Consider the following 15,961-nt stretch of genomic DNA (forward strand, 5'->3'; position numbering starts at 1 on the left):
AATGTGGGTGTAACCTGGGAATGAAACCAACCCTCCTCTCCCAAGGAACCTCGTTCACTCTCCAGCCCAGTTCTCACTCTTTTAACCGAATGCATCCTTTCAGTAATTGGGATTCCTGCTAAGTCTGCGTTGTATAGTTTTACACTGATTTTCTCTTCCTTCCTCCGAGATTAAATGCTGTTCTTCAAAGTGAATGAGTCAGGCATCTCAAACAGGATTCCAGTCTGCACACAGCCACCAGCCGATTTTATACTGTCCGCACTGTGAAAGCTCTCTGTCTTTGGAAAGTGATTTCTGTGTGACACTCATTCCCCTTTCCCTTACAGTCAGACACTAGCCCCGCTGGACACCACTTGTGCTCCTTGTTTGGGCCCAATCCCTTGGCTCTACTTCAGGCTCCATAAAAATACAGCACTTAGTTATACTGCTTTATACAGAGCTGTTTGAAATACATGGCCATTTAGGAGGTGGTAGGGGGGCAGGGGGGGGAAGTATCAAAGTATTAGTGACCTTTCACCTTTGTGATTTGGATACAAAAACCAATGGCACGTGAGTGGTCTCTGTCTGCTCGGTCCTGCAGCTGAAAACCACATATGTTGCATCGGCCCAGTTTGTTTCAATTCAGTTCCAAGTAGGGATTAATCCTCAACTCCTAATGCTACACGGGTCTTAAACCTCATTTAGAAGGTGCTGTCAGAGTGGGAGAAATATCACATTCAGAAAGTCAGGGTTGAGGGGACACACAAAAGGAAGGGTTTTCCTTTTCCTTCTCCGTGTACCCCAGTCCAATTGCAGCACGAGCTAAGATCACTCCTTGGACAGGAATCAGCCACCCTGACATAGACTGGAGGTCTCACCTGGGATGTTGAATGGCATTACCATCGCTGAATTCCCCACCACCAATATCCTGGGGGGTTAACATTGACCAGAAACTGACCTGGACCAGCCACATACTTACTGTGGCTACGCAGGTCGGAGGCTGGGAATTCTGCAGCGAGTAACTCACCTCCTGACTCCCCAAAGCCTGTCCACCATCTGCAAGGCACAAGTCAGGAGTGTGATGGAATGCTCCCCACTTGCCTGGATGAATGCAGCTCCCACAACACTCAAGAAACTTGCACCATCCAGGACAAAGCAGCCCACTTGATTGGCACCCCATCCACCACCTTAAACATTCACTCACTATCAGTGTACAGTGGCTGCGGGGTGTACAATCTACAAGATGCACCCGCTAATCTTCCTTCGACAACACCTTCCAAGCCTGCAACCTCTACTGCCCAGAAGGATAAGGGCAGCAGATGCATGGGGAGACCACCACCTGCAAGTTCCTCTCCAAGCCACTCAACACCCTGACTTGGAACAAAGGACTGAATTATAAAGCTAAGAAGTTGGCGGGTGGGGGGAGTTTGCCCAGTGGAAGAACAACTGCCCCACATTAATTTACAGCGTACTGGCCCTAGTAGGCTGGAGGCAGGATTTCCATCCCTCAGGGACAGGAGGTCCTGCCTCAGAGAGCTGCCGGCCAATCTGAGGTCAGCACTGCTCAATGTACCAGCAGTGCCACCTGATGAGTGGTGATCGCTGCCAGTACTGCTCTCGGGCAATGATGAGGCGAACTGCAATGGACTGAAACTTTGTAAGCGTTTTGGGGTTGGTGAGGGGACGTCAGTGAGGCCGAGTGGGGGCTGGGGTTTGAGAGGACGTGGGGAGGGCAACATGGGGTGTTTACACCTTTGGAGGGGGCCTCTTATGGGCCAGAGGGCCACCACACAGGAAAACACGATAGGCTAACCACTTGGCATGGTCCTCATCTGCCGCTGGTTAAATGCCGGTGGTGCAGGATGAGGGCATTAATTGTATGTATATTAATTATGTGGGCATTAATTGCCTGCTTAAGGGCCTTAATTGGTCCACTGGTGGGTTGGCCACCCAGGTCCACCCCGCACTGTTTTGCAGTGCTGTAAGGAGCAGGTGGGTAAGCGTTGGGCAGGCCACCTGCTAGATGTAAGGTGCCCTCCCACTTTGTAAACCATTGATGGGGGAGCGTTAAGTCCAGTCACATATCTCGCCTTTTCTGTCGCTGGGTCAAAAACCCTTCCTTATTATCACTGGGGGTGCACCTACACCACAAGGACTGCAGCAGTTCAAGAAGGTGGCTCACCACCATCTTCCCAAGAACAATTAGGGATGGGGAAAAAAATTTTGGCCTAGCCACCGACTCCAGATCCCAAGAACGAATTTTTTAAATCGTTCTATGCTGGCGGGCACAGCTACACACAGGGTAAGTCAGGTACCCACTTTGCCATTGGAAACACCAACAGTGTTTTTGCAGTGGGGTTGTGGAGAGAGGAAGGAACAGACACTCCTCATGTCATCCTCATTGTTCAAGGTCTGTTTTCGAAGTGAAAAGTTCAGGTTGGTAATGGGCCATTGTATCACTCCATTGGGGAAGCACCAAGCAACACATTAATGTTGCATCGTCAGTGGCCCGAAGGCTAATTGGAAGATAAGTTAATCGTTAAATGGCGGCTCCCAGTGGGAACTGGCTGTTAATTGAATACAGAGTTAATTTCATTTATTGCTTCCAATTGCTGCATATGTCAAAGAAAAAGGCAGGTTGTCAGAAACTGACGGACGGTCTCTCTTGTGTACCGACCCAAATATCAGGGGTCAACCAGTCCGGGCAGAAGCGAGTGATCATGGAAACCAGATTGCGGAATAATTTCAATGTCACAATCACTGTACCAGGCTGCTTTCAGATATGTAATTAGTGTGGTTGTATGGTAATTAATGCTTTGGAACACATACACGCATGTTTGTGTAGCACTCTGAGCACCGAGGGATCAAGGTGTTTCAAGCCAAGTCAATGCATTGCAGTGTTACTCCATTATTTGCAAAATATAAGTCCAGTCACTCAGCAATGTTTTTTTACTCATTCTTGAGATTTGGGTGTCACTGACAGGTCAGCATTTACTAATTGCCCTTGAGAAGGTGGTGGTGAGCCGCCTTCACGAACCACTGCATCCTATTTCACGTAGGTACCCCCACAGTGCTGTTAGAGAGGGAGTTCTGGCAATTTGACCCAGTGACAGTGAAGGGACAGCGAGATATTTCCAAGTCAGGATGGTGCATGGCTTGGAGGGGAACTTGGAGGTGGTGGAGTTCCCACGCATCTGCTGCCCTTATCCTTCTAAGTGGTAGAGGTCGTGGGTTTAGAAGGTGCTGTCGGAGGAGCCTTGGTGAGTTGCTGCAGTGCATCTTATAGATGGTACACACTGCTGCTGCCACTCTGCCTCCAGACAAGTGGGGAGTATTCCATCACACTCCTGATTTGTGCCTTGTAGATGGTGGACAGGCTTTGGGGAGTCAGGAGTGAGTTACTCACCACAGGATTCTTAGTCTCTGACCTGATCTTGTAGCCACAATATTTATATGGCTAGTCCAGTTCAGTTTCTGGTCAATGGTAACCCCTAGGGATGTTGATAGTGGGGGATTCAACGATGGTAATGCCATTGAATGTCAAGGGGAGATGGTTAGATTCTCTCTAGGTAGAGATGGTCATTGCCACTTGTGTGGTGTGAATATTATTTGTCACCTATCAGTCCAAGCAGGTCTTCTTTCCAGGTCTTCCTACGTTTGGACATTCTTTTGTCCATGTTTGGACCAAGGTTATAATGAGGTCTGGAGCTGTGGCCCTGGTGGAACCCAAACTGAGCATCAGTGAGCAGGTTATTGATGAGTAAGTGGTTCTTGATAACACTGTTGAAGAAACATTTGTTGATGATCAAGAGTAGACTGGAAGATAATTGGCCCGATTAGATGTGTGCTGCTTTTCATGGACAGGACATTCCCTGGCATGTAGATAAAATCATAGAATGGTTACAGCATAGAAGGAGACCATCGTTTCTGTATCAGCTGTCAGTAAGGGCTACTCACCTAGTCCTACTCCCTGCCTTTTCCCTGCAGCCCTGGAAATATTTTCTCTTCAGATGATTATCGAATTCTCTTTTATAAGCGATGATCGAATCTGCGTCCACCATGCTCAGGCATTACATTCCAGATCCTAACCAGTCACGATGTTAAAAAGCTTTTTCCTCATGTTGCCTTTGGGGTTTTTTTTTGCCAATCACCTTAAATCGGTGTCCTCTTGTTCTCAATCCTTCCACCAATGGGAACAGTTTCTCTCTCTAGACCCCTCATGATCTTGAACACCTCTGTCAAATCTCCTCTCAACCTTCTCTTCTCTTCTCTAAGGAGAACAATCCCATCTTCTACAATATATCCCCCTAAATGTAGTCCCTCATCCCTGGAACCTTTTCTCCACTCTCTCAAATCCTTCACATCCTTCCCAAAGTCTGGCACCCAGAATGGTTGCAATACCCTTGTTGAGGCCTAACAATGCTTTCTAAAGATTCACCAACATTCCCTTGCCTATATGTATAAAGCCCAGGATTCCATATATCTTATTTAACTACTTTAATTCTCAACCTGCCCTCCACCATCAGCAATTTGTGCACTTCTACCCCCAGGTCCCTCTGCTCCTGCACCCCTTTTAGAATGGTACCCTTTAGTTTATATTGCCTCTAGTCTTTCTTCCTAGCGAAATGTATCACTTCACATTTCTCTGCATTAAATTTCATCTGACCTTTGACCGTTCATTCCTCCAGCCTGTCTATGTCCTCTTGAGGTCTATCCTCCTCACAGTCCACAATACTTCCAAGTTTTGTGTCATTTGCAAATTTTGAAATTGTGTCCTATCTACCCAAGTCTAGGTCATTAACATAGATCAAGGGAAGACAGTGGTGTGGTGGTAATGTTACTGGCCTAGTAATCCTGAGGCCCAGGCTAATAGTCTGGGGACATAAGTTCAACTCCCACCACAGAAGCTGGTGGAATGTGAATTCAATTAATAAAATCGGGGGCAGAATTTTGCCCTTGGCGGGCGGGGATGGTCGGGAAACTGATCAGGCCCAGTAGGCAATTTCATGCTGGTGGGCCAATTAAGGCCCACCCAGCATGAAACGCGAGCGGCAGCTCTAAGGGCTGCCTGTGTGGGCGGGCGGGAGGAGGGCAAGCCGGGCGAGAGCGACCTTGAAGATATATGAAAAGAATAAAAACGTAATGAAACATGTCCCCTCATGTAACCCTGTCACATGAGCAGGGACACGTTAATAACGAAATAACAAAGTTTTTATTTGATTTTTATTTGCTTTTGGAAACCTCATCCTGCCTGCGGATGAGGTTTCCAAAAAAGTGCAAAGGGTTGGCCTTCTCACCTGCCCGCCAACCGTAAGGTTGGACAGGCAGCAAAAAATTTATTTTAATTGACTTGTTCATGGCCTTAATAGGCCTTTTGATTGTCGGTAGGCACACTGCCCACTCCGGCGCGTGCCTGCCGACCGAAATATTGCGCGAGTGCGGGGTGACGTCGGGACGCATGCCCCACGTCATCGCACGTGATTTTACGCTCTGTCGGGTTGGGCGCGCGCCCGCCCACCAAGCTAAAAATGTTACCCCGGGAATTGAGAGCTAGTTCAATAGTGTTGGACATGAAACTATCATTGATTATTGTAAAATCCCATCTGGTTCACTAATGATCTTTAGGGAAGGAAATCTGCCTGGTCTGGCCTACATGTGACTCCAGACCCACAGCAATGTGGTTGACTCTTAACTGCCCCTCAGGAATAGCTTATCAAGCCACTCAGTTCAAGGGCAGTTCGGGGTGGGGCAACAAATTCTGGCCTTGCCAGCAACACCCACATTGCATGAAAGAATAAATTTTTAAAAAGCAGTGGTCCTAATACCGACCCTGGGGAAGCCCAAAGTCCGAAAGACAATTTTTATTTATATTTAATACATATTTATTTATAAAGTGTCAGTCATAACATTAGTATCCCAAAGCATTTACTGCCAGTAGAGTACTTTTGAAGTGTCATCATTGTCACGGATGAAATACGGCAGCCAATTTGTGCACAGCAAGATCCCACAAACAGTAATGAGATAATTACCAAATAATCTGTGCTTGTGATGTTGTTTGATGGCCAGAGCACCAGGAAAGCTTCCCGGCTGTACTTCAAATAGTGTCGTTGGGATCTTTTGCACCCATCTGACAGGGCAGATGGAATCAAAGAATGTTACAGCACACAAAGAGACCATTCAGCCCGTTGTCTCTGAGCTTGCTCTCTAGCAGTTCACCTAGTGCCACTCCCTGACCTTTTCCTTCTAGTCCTGCAAATCTTTCCTTTTCAGATAATAATCTAATTCCCTCTTGAAAGCCTTGACTGAACCTGCCTCCACCACACTTTCAGGCGGCGCATTCCAGATCCTAACCATTCACTGTGTGAAACTGTTTCTCCTCATGTCTCCAATGTTTCTTTAGCCAATTACCTTAAATCTGTGTCCTCTTGTTCTCAATCCTTCCACCAATGGTAAAGTTTCTCCCTATCTACCCTGTCCAGGCCTCTCATGATTTTGAAAACCTCTATCAAGTCTCCTCTCAGCCTTCTCTTCAAAGAGAACAGCCCCCCCAACTTCTCCAATCTTTCTACGTAATTGAAGTTCTTCATCCTTGGAACCATTCTCATGAATATTTTCTGCATCCTCTCTACTGCCAACACATGCTTCCTAAAGCTTGGTGCCCAGAAATGGACACAATACTCCAGTTGAAGCCCAATCAGTTGCTTATACAAGCTTAACATGACGTCCTTGCTTTTGTACTCTATGTCCCTATTGATAAAGCCCAGGATGCCAATATGCATTATTGATCAACCTCTCAACCTTACAGTTACTTACAGTAACTTAACGTCTGAAAGATTGCACCTATGACAGTGCAACACTCCCTCAGTACTGCTCTAGGAGTGTCAGCCTAGGTATCTGCTAAAGTCCCTGGGGTGGGGTTTGAACCTATGACATTTAGACTCAGAGGCTGACCAGCCATGCTGAAACCTGTTAATTCACCTGGTAAAACAGGATAACCTGCAAATTAGTTCCCTTTTTTACCCAATGGGTCACTTACCATGGAATGTGCAAATAGGAAAACCTGTAGGCCTGGGTGACGGTTCTTCATTAAGTCAATGTGCTGCAGGCAGTCCCGGACGTATATTTTAAAATCAGACACAACCATGCGCTTGCCTTCACTCTGCCCGTGGCCAACTGTGTAAGGAGGGAGAAAGAAGAATTTCTGAATAGTCGCTTGGTAGTACAGAACTTGGGCATTGCTAAAAAGTGAGACATACTGTCGAAGCTTTTCATCCTGCACTCATCAGGACAGATGCAAGAATGCCAAATTTCAAAGGGAGCAACAATTTACACTGCATGAGAAAAGGTTGCTGATTGGTTGGCAAGTCGACTCTGATTGGTTGAGGTGTTGTCATAGGGAATACCCCAGGGAACTATTGTTCCCCCATGCTTTTGTTTAATTCAAAAAAGGCACAATGCCTGGACATGTTCCTTTTGCCTGCAGAGGGCAGGTCCCTGCCTACAAATATATGTAGTTTCTCGTGATTTCAAGAATGTCTGAGAGGAATTGAACAATTGGGTGGAGAGTTCGTTCAAAGGCTCATTGAGACATAGTGTTCGGAAAGTAATATAAAGAAAAAAAGATTTGCCTCTTACACAGGGCCTTTCATGACCTCAGCACATCCCAAAGTGCTTCACAGCTAATGAAGCACTTATGAAAAGTAGCCACTGTTATATTAACAGGAAACACAGCGGCCAATTGGAGCACAACAAACTCCCACAAACAGCAATGTGACAGTGTCAAAATATTGGCCAGGACACCCGGAAAACCCTCCCATGAGTATTTGTCATGGGATCTTTCACATCCATCTGACAGGGCAGGTCAGCCCTTGGTTTGATGTCTCATCTGAAAGACAGTACCTCTGACAGTGCAGCACTCCCTCACTGGCAACCTAGATTTTGCGCTATGATTCTGCATCAAACGATCCTCTAGTTCAGAGATGAGAGTGCAAACACTGAGCCACAGTTGATGCAGCTGTGCCATTTTATGACAAATTGATATTCTAGCTAATTTGAAAAGGTAACCTGATTTGTATTCATGTTCTCTATACAGGACGGGTGGCTGTGGCCTATTATTTGAGGGAGGTTTTTTGGCAATTTTTTTTTTTGCAATAGAAATTGGCCAGCCCTGGGTCAACAAGCAGAGCAGGGCTTGGATGAGGCGTTCCACAATGTAGTGACGTCGCAAGGATCACAGAGAAATTCTGCCACTTTCAAGAGAAAATGTGCAAGTATTTGGTGCCCTCGTGTTGCCCTCACAGTGAGGTAGGCAGCCTGAAAGGAAGAGAGCAAGTCCAGGCTCAACCTCTGCCGAGTTAGCCATATCAGGCCTGGGAGGATGCTGCTGCTGTCCAATCAGATTTAGTGCTGCCAGAATTCCTGCCCAGTGACCTCTGATGGTAGGGATGTGTCTGAGGGCACTGGGGTGGAGGACATGATGGTTAGAGAGGGTACAGAAAGGATTTACAAGAATGGTTGCAGGCATGAGGGATTCAGTTACATGGATAGGCTGCTCTCCTTAGGGAAGATTGAGAGAAGATTTGATAGAGGCGTCCAAAACCATGAGGCATCTAGGCAGAGTAGATAGACCATAACACCGTAAGACATAGGAGCAGAAATTAGGCCATTCGGCCCATCGAGTCTGCTCCGCCATTCAATCATGGCTGATAAGTTTCTCAACCCCATTCTCCCGCCTTCTCCCCGTAACCTTTGATCCTCTTACCAATCAAGAACCTATCTTTCTCGGTCTTAAATACACTCAATGACCTGGCCTCCACAGCCTTCTGTGGCAATGAATTCCATAGATTCACCACTCTCTGGCTGAAGAAGTTTCTCCTCATCTCTGTTCTAAAAGGTCTTCCCTTTACTCTGAGGCTGTACCCTCGGGTCCTAGTCTCTCCTACTAATGGAAACATCTTCCCCACGTCCACTCTATCCAGGCCTTTCAGTATTCTGTAAGTTTCAATCATATCCCCCCTCATCCTTCTAAACTCCATCGAGTATAGACCCAGAGTCCTCAAATGTTCCTCATATGTTAAACCTTTCATTCCTGGGATCATTCTCGTGAACCTCCTCTGGACCCTCTCCAAGGCCAGAACATCCTTCCTGAGATACGGGGCCCAAAATTGCTCACAATATTCTAAATGTGGTCTGACCAGAGCCTTATAAAGCCTCAGCAGCACATCCCTGCTTTTATATTCTAGTCCTCTCGAAATAAATGCCAATATTGCATTTGCCTTCCTAACTACCGACTCAACCTGCAAGTTAACCTTAAGAGAATCCTGGACTAGGACTCCCAAGTCCCTTTGCACTCCAGATTTCTGAATTCTCTCCCCATTAGAAAATAGTCTATGCCTCTATTCTTCCTACCAAAGTGCATGACCTCACACTTGCCCACATTGTATTCCATCTGCCACTTCTTTGCCCATTCTCCTAACCTGTCCAACTCCTTCTGCAGCCTCCCCGCCTCCTCAATACTACCTGTCCCTCCACCTATCTTTGTATCATCTGCAAACTTAGCCAGGATGCCCTCAGTTCCTTCATCTAGATCATTAATGTATAAAGTGAAAAGTTGTGGTCCCAACACTGACCCCTGCGGAACTCCACTAGTCACTGGCCGCCATCCTGAGAAGGACCCCTTATCCCCACTCTCTGCCTCCTGCCAGACAGCCAATCTTCTATCCATGCTAGTACCTTGCCTCTAACACCATGGGCTCTTATCTTACTGAGCAGCCTCCTGTGCGGCACCTTGTCAAAAGCCTTCTGGAAGTCCAAGTAGATAACATCCATTGGCTCTCCTTTGTCTAACCTACTCGTTACCTCCTCAAAGAATTCTAACAGATTTGTCAGGCATAACCTCCCCTTGATGAAACCATGTTGACTTTGCCCTATTTTATCATGCACTTCCAAGTATTCTGAAACCTCATCCTTAATAATGGACTCTAAAATCTTACCAACGACCGAGGTCAGGCTAATCGGCCTGTAATTTCCCGTCTTTTGCCTCACTCCCTTCTTAAACAGGGGGGTTACATTAGCGATTTTCCAGTCCTCTGGGACCCTCCCTGACTCCAGTGATTCCTGAAAGATCACCACTAACGCCTCCACTATCTCTTCAGCTATCTCCTTCAGAACTCTGGGGTGTAATACATCTGGCCCAGGTGATTTATCCACCTTCAGGCCTTTCAGTTTTCCTAGCGCCTTCTCCTTGGTAATGGCCACCATACTCACCTCTGTCCCCCGACTCTTGAACTTTGGGGATGTTACTCATGTCTTCCACCGTGAAGACTGACGCAAAGTACCTATTCAGTTCCTCCGCCATTTCTTTGTTCCCCACTACTACTTCTCCAGCGTCATTTTCCAGCGGCCCAATGTCCACTTTTGCCTCTCTCTTACCCTTTATATATCTAAAAAAACTCTTGCAATCTTCTTTTATATTACTGGCTAGTTTACCCTCATATTTAATCTTCTCCCTCCTTATTTCTTTTTTAGCTGTCCTCTGTTGGTCTTTGTAGGCTTCCCAATCCCCTGGTTTCCCACTGCTCTTCGTCGCATTGTATGCTTTCTCTTTAGCTTTTATGCTGTCCCTGACTTCCCTTGTCAGCCATGGTTGCCTCGTCCTCCCTTTAGTATGCTTCTTCTTCCTAGGGATGAATTTTTTCTGTGTCTCCCAAATTACTCCCAGAAACTCCTGCCATTGCTGTTCCACTGTCTTTCCTGCTAGGCTCATCTCCCAGTCAATTCTGGCCAGCTCCTCCCTCATGCCTCTGTAATTGCCTTAATTCAACTGTAATACCATTACATCTGATTCCAGCTTTTTCCTCTCAAATTGCAGAGTAAATTCTATCATATTATGGTCACTTCCTCCTAAGGGTTCTTTCACCTTAAGCTCTCTTATCAAATCTGCCTCAGTACAGATAGGGAGAAACTGTTCCCATTAGCGGAAAGGCCGTGAACCAGAGGTCACTGATATAAGGTGATTAGCAAAAGAACTTACAGCGACATGAAGAAAAACGTCTTTGCGCAGCGAGTGGTTAGGATCTGGAATGCACTGCCTGAGAGTGTGGAGGAAGCTGATTCAATCACGAGTTTTCAAGAGGAAATCATAAAAGCTGCAGAAGAGAAAAGAAATTGCAGAACTATGGGGAAAGGGTGAGGCAGTGGGACTAGCAGAGTTGCTCTTGGAAACAGCCAGCACAGACATGACAGGCCAGGATAGGACAGGACAGGCTTGGGCTGACAAGTGGCAAATAACATGTGCGCCACGCAAGTGTCAGGCAATGACCATCTCCAACAAGAGAAAATCCAACCATCGCCCCTTGATGTTCAATGGCATTATCGTCACTGAATCCCCCACTATCAACATCCTGGGGGTTACCATTGACCAGAAACTGAACTGGACTAGCCATATAAATATTGTGGCTACAAGAGCAGGTCAGAAGCTAGGAACTGCGTGACGAGTAACTCACCTCCTGACTCCCCAAAGCCTGTCCACCATCTACAAGGCACAAGTCAGGTGTGTGATGGAATACTCTCCACTTGCCTGGATGAGTGCAGCTCCCACAACACTCAAGAAGCTTGACATTATCCAGGACAAAGCAGCCCGCTGGATTGGCACCACATCCACAAACATTCACTCCCTCTACCATCAACGCACAGTAGCAGCAGTGTGTACCATCTACAAGATACACTACAGGAATTCACCAACGGTCCTCCGATAGCACCTTCCAAACCCACAACCACTACCATCTAGAAGGACAAGGACAGCAGATAGATGGGAACACCACCACCTGGAAATTCCCCTCCAAGTCACTCACTATCCTGACTTGGAACTATATAGCCATTCCTTCACTGTCACTGGGTCAAAATCCTGGAACTCCCTTCCTAACAGCACTGTTGGGTGTAGCTACACCACATGGACTGCAGCGGTTCAAGAAGACAGCTCACCACCACCTTCTCAAGGGCAACTAGGGATGGACAATAAATGCTGGCCCAGCCAGTGAAACCCACATCCCATGAATGAATAAAAAGAAATGGCCTCCTTCTGTTCTGTAAGCCTTTTATGATTCTATTCAAGCGTATTATTCACTTTTGGATATTTCATCCCCAATCTAATAAGCAACTCTGAATGCATGAAGTTTTGACGTTGTTAGCCTGTTTAGAGATTATCATTACTAAAGTGAGAATGCTGCATATGGATAGAGCTTACCAAAATTCAGGCTGATCTGATCAGTTGTTCTGTTTTAAGAGTCCAGGTTTTGCAGATCGAATTCAAGCTAAACGACATGCTAATTTTTCTGTTGAAACCAGGTACCTGAAAGAACTGGGTTTTTATACTGCAAAAACAACACTCAGACTGTGGTGCACAGATCAGGAAGATCCCAAGACCCCAGGTGCTTCTTCTATGCGAAACAGCAATTTATTTCTACTTCTTTCAATATAGCATATTGTATTTGCTGATCATATTGTAGTCTCGTCTACACTGGGTAGACCAAATGCAGATTGAGTGAACGTTATGAATGCAAGGCTTTAGAAGATGGATAAAAGCAAAAAACTGCGGATGCTGGAAATCCAAAACAAAAATAAAAATAAAAATACAAATAAAAATACCTGGAAAAACTCAGCAGGTCTGGCAGCATCTGCGGAGAGGAACACAGTTAACGTTTCGAGTCAGTTTGACTCTTCAACAGAACTAAGTAAAAATAGAAGAGAAGTGAAATATAAGCTGGTTTAAGGGTGTCCCACCCCCCCTTAAACCAACTTATATTTCACTTCTCTTCTATTTTTCCTTAGTTCTGTTGAAGAGTCAAACTGACTCGAAACGTTAACTGTGCTCCTCTCCGCAGCTGCTGCCAGACCTCTGGAGTTTTTAGAAGATGGATATGTTTTGGACTGTTTTTTAATTCAAGGTAAAATGAAGAAGTGAAGATGGTTATGAGATCTATTATGAGTTCTGCCCGACAACAGGCCTGTGTCACTTGGTTACCATGGACTCTGTGGGCCCAGGTTGAGACTTAATGAGAGCAAGTTGCAAAACGTTTGCGTCTCAATAAGGCAAGAGCAGCTGGGCACACTGTAAACAGACTTTCAGTCTTCAAGTTTTTTTGGACAGAAAGGGAGAGGCCTCACAGAAAGCTACAGCTGATGTGGTCTGTAAAGAGAAAATGGCTGCGAGTTCTCTGTGAGCTACCAGGCAGAGTTTGGGAGGAAGGATGCTCTTTGGTCGAAGGGACACACCTTGTGGCAATCTGAAGACTCTGGAATATTTGCCCTGGTGAGGCTGGCAGGAGAAATCACCAGAGTGAATCCTACTGCTGGTCGTCGGTTTGGGAATTCTCCAAAAACCGAGAGAAGACCCTTTTGATGGTCACTCGACATTACGACTCAGTGAAGCAAGGAGATGTGATCCCATTAGAAGCTGGGACTGTTTCCTATAAAGAGTGTAATCCTACAGAGCGCATGTTGTAATTCATATGCGGAGTGGGGTTATCGGTCGTGTTGAAGTAGGAATAAGAATTAACTTTTCTGTATTTAGAGTATTAGTTGCTTACTAGGGAATGTTTAGTCGAATTTGCTTTTAGCTGGTTTGTTACAGTAAAAGTCTTAAAACTTGAAATCTTGTCATGCAATTCCTTTAAGTTAGTCACTGGGAATTCAAACCTGTTGTTTAAAGTTATTGGTCTCTAAGGGGATTGTAACAGTGACAGCTTTGCAGAGCTGACCCACCAGCGAGTTCTCAAGTGAGTGCAGGGGTTGGATTCTGCTTTAGTGCTGCTGTTAATCATGTCCGGGAATGAACCATGTTCATGCTGACAGTTGGAGTTTGTTTCTGCTGATGTTCGTGATCCCTATAACTGAGCTGGAGCTTAATATGTGGATAAATGTAAAATGAACTAATATTGTTATAGGCACACTGTTGAGACCTTAATTTCTCCAACATAAGAGGAGATTAATTGATGTCCTGTTGATGACTGCTCCATTTTTGGAGCCTTTCTTCCTTTCTAAATCTAGATTATTTCCGTTCTCGTGCCTTCAATTACTCTCACGGACAAGTCCCAGCTCCCTATACCTTCCAGATTGTCTCTCCTAGCCTTGGGATCCAGGGAAGGTATCGGTAACACTCCCGGGATCACTAAACACATAACCCAGTCTTTTGTACTGATGTGCTGGGCACACTCATCATCGAGGACGGTGATGTTTGTGGAGCCTACTCTTCCTGTTAGTTGTTTAATTATCCATACCTTTCTTGACTGGTTGTGGCAGGACTGCAGAGCTTTGATCTGATCCATTGTTTTTGGGATTGCTTCACCCTGCCTCGAGTATGCTGCTTCCACTGTTTAGAATGCATATTGTCCCATCGTGTAGGGTCACCAGATTGGAATCTCAGTTTTATGAATGCCAGGTGCTGCTCCTGACATGTTCTCCTGCAGTTCATGTTCAACCAGGGTTGGTCCCTTGGCTTGATGGTAATGGTAGAGTAAGGGATATGTGGACCATGTGGTTACTGATTGTGGCTGAATACAATCCTGCTGCTGATGATGATCCACAGCACCTCATGGATGCCCATTTATATCTAGATCCATCCTGAATCTATCCCATAGTGATAGTGCCTCACAACATGATGGACGGTATCCTCAGTGTGAAGACGGGACTTTGTCTCATAAGATCACAAGAATTAGGAGCAGGTCATTTGGCCCCCTGAGCCTGTTCCACCATTAATAAGATCATGGCTGATCTCATTGTGGCCTTAACTCCACTTTCCTGTCTGCCCTCCCCACCCCGCCAATTAACTCTTGATTGCCGGGATGAAGAACTGTAGCTACGAGGGTAGATTGAAGAGGTTGGGTCTGTTTTCCTTGGAGAAAAGAAGGCTGAGAGGAGACTTAATAGAGGTATTCAAGATTTTGAGGGGTATGGACAGAGTAATTAGTGAGAAACTGTTGCCACACTGATGAGTACATCAAGAGCTAGAGGGCACACATTCAAAATAATGGGCAAAAGGAGTAAAAGTGATGTGAGGAATTTTGTTTTTTACCCAGAGGGTGGTTGGAGTTTGGAATGAACTTCCTGAGAGGATGGTGGAGGCAGGTTCGATCGAGGTATTCAAAAGGGAATTGGATTGCTACCTGAAGAGAGAATGTGCGAGGTTACGGGGATAAGGCAGGGGAGTGGGATGAGGTAGAATGCTCTTTCAGTAAGTCAGTGCAGACTCGATGGGCCTAATGGCCTCCTTCTGCACTGTAAAGATTCTATGATTCTATAACTACAACCCTGAACTTTTGATTGCATGTCATTTTAATTCTTCGCCTTGCTCCCACGCCGACCTTTCTGTCCTCGACCTCCTCCAGTATTCTAATGAAGATCAACATAAATTTGAGAAACAGCATCTCAATTAGGCACTTGACAGCCTTCCGCACTCAACAATTTCAGACTATAGCCTATGTAGCCATATTGTTTCCTTTTTTCAATTTTTGTTTTCAGACAACAGCTGTTCACGATTTTGCCATTCTTCCTCCTCTAAACATATTTTTTGTTTCTTTACTTATCCCATTATCACTCCATTTGGCCTTGCACCATCAATCCTTTTGTCATTTAACTTCACCTGCCTTCCACTCTATCTTAGACCATCGACCAGAAACTGAACTGGACTAGGCATATAAACACTGTGGCTACTAAAGCAGGTCAGAGGCTAGGAATCCTGCGGTGAGTAACTCACCTCCTGACTCCCCAAAGCCTGTCCACCATCTACAAGGCACAAGTCAGGAGTGTGATGGAATACTCTCCATTCGCCTGGATGGGTACAGCTCCAACAATATTCAAGAAGTTTGACACCATTCAGGACAAAGCAGCCCCACTTGATTGGCATCCCTTCCACCACATTGCAACAGTGTGTACCATCTACAAGATTCACTGCAGCAACTCACCAAGGCTCCTTTAACAGCACCTT

At 45.8% G+C, this 15,961-nt stretch overlaps 1 protein-coding gene across 2 annotated transcripts in view; it reads right to left on the minus strand.

Annotated features, from left to right (window-relative positions):
- Positions 1-15,961, minus strand: part of LOC144681493 (monoglyceride lipase-like) — an 84,568-nt gene that overhangs the window by 41,334 nt on the left and 27,273 nt on the right. For both annotated transcript variants that reach the window (XM_078543118.1, XM_078543119.1), the window contains exon 4: positions 7,016-7,152. In XM_078543118.1, coding sequence (XP_078399244.1) covers positions 7,016-7,152 — 137 coding nt within the window. The remainder of the gene's footprint in view (positions 1-7,015; positions 7,153-15,961) is intronic.

This window comes from Cetorhinus maximus, chromosome 6 (genome assembly GCF_964194155.1).
Source record: "Cetorhinus maximus chromosome 6, sCetMax3.hap1.1, whole genome shotgun sequence".
Taxonomy (NCBI): domain Eukaryota; kingdom Metazoa; phylum Chordata; class Chondrichthyes; order Lamniformes; family Cetorhinidae; genus Cetorhinus; species Cetorhinus maximus.